Below are 977 nucleotides of genomic sequence, written 5' to 3'. Positions count from 1 at the left end.
AGCGCGTCGTTATTCTGCGCGGCAGAGAGAGGGGCGATGTCGGGCCGCGGGAAGCAGGGGGGTAAGGGCCGTGCCAAGGCCAAGTCGCGATCATCGCGAGCCGGTCTCCAGTTCCCTGTGGGCCGCGTCCACCGCCTGCTCCGCAAAGGTAACTACGCCGAGCGGGTGGGCGCCGGCGCTCCCGTCTACCTGGCAGCCGTCATGGAGTACCTGACGGCGGAGATCCTGGAGCTGGCAGGTAACGCTGCCCGCGACAACAAGAAAACGCGGATCATCCCCCGGCACCTTCAACTGGCCGTTCGCAACGACGAGGAGCTGAACAAGCTGCTGGGCGGCGTCACCATCGCGCAGGGTGGTGTCCTGCCCAACATCCAGGCTGTGCTGCTGCCCAAGAAGACCGAGAGCCACAAGGCCAAGGGCAAGTGAGGCGTCGGGGGAAGCCTCGAGGTTTTTATTCCCTTTATTTGTAACTCCAAAGGCTCTTTTCAGAGCCACCCACTGCTTCGGAAAGAGAGCTGGAGGAGCGGGGTGATGGGCGCTAATGAGCGTTAATGAGCTAACTGCTAGCCAGGTCTCAGCCCTCGGACACTCAGTGAACAGCCCCGAAAGGAGCAGGGGAACACCCGGTGAAAGTCAAAGGCATCGAACTAGGGAGCTTTTCCCGAGCAGGAATCGTCGCCTTGGGCAAGCGCAGCTTGCCGAACTAGCAATTAGGGTCCTTAATTAATCAAGTTGCCTCCCGGTAAGGCCGGAGGAGTGGGGGAGCTGCTCCTGGCTCTTTCCAGGCTCGGGGCATCACTTATGCAAATGAAGGCTCCACTCCGCGCCCTCCCATTGGCTGAGACAGCCCCTGCAAACATGGCACTGCAGCGGCTCCAAAGCGCGCGCGTTGATTGGCCGGCTGCTCCACCCAATGGCCGAGCGCCTTTTCGATCCCCCGGCGGCGGCCAAGCGCGGCGTAAACCCAGGTGAAGGGG

The 977-nt window shown here is 62.1% G+C and overlaps 1 protein-coding gene across 1 annotated transcript; it reads left to right on the top strand.

Annotated features, from left to right (window-relative positions):
- Nucleotides 1-33: 33 nt before the first annotated feature.
- On the top strand, nucleotides 34-430 carry LOC104512840 (histone H2A type 2-C). The gene has a single exon (XM_010155981.1). It carries the CDS (start codon nucleotides 37-39, stop codon nucleotides 424-426), a length of 390 nt encoding a protein of 129 aa, XP_010154283.1. The 5' UTR covers nucleotides 34-36; the 3' UTR covers nucleotides 427-430.
- The last annotated feature ends 547 nt before the right edge of the window (nucleotides 431-977 follow it).

The sequence above is a fragment of the Eurypyga helias genome, unplaced genomic scaffold (genome assembly GCF_000690775.1).
Source record: "Eurypyga helias isolate BGI_N326 unplaced genomic scaffold, ASM69077v1 scaffold48147, whole genome shotgun sequence".
NCBI lineage: Eukaryota > Metazoa > Chordata > Aves > Eurypygiformes > Eurypygidae > Eurypyga > Eurypyga helias.
The sequence above is the reverse complement of the archived record's forward strand: the minus strand, read 5'-3'. Positions and strand labels throughout refer to the sequence as shown.

Bases quoted from the DNA above. Each gene is read 5' to 3' on its own strand.
- LOC104512840 (XM_010155981.1), top strand. From the start codon at position 37: ATGTCGGGCCGCGGGAAGCAGGGGGGTAAGGGCCGTGCCAAGGCCAAG.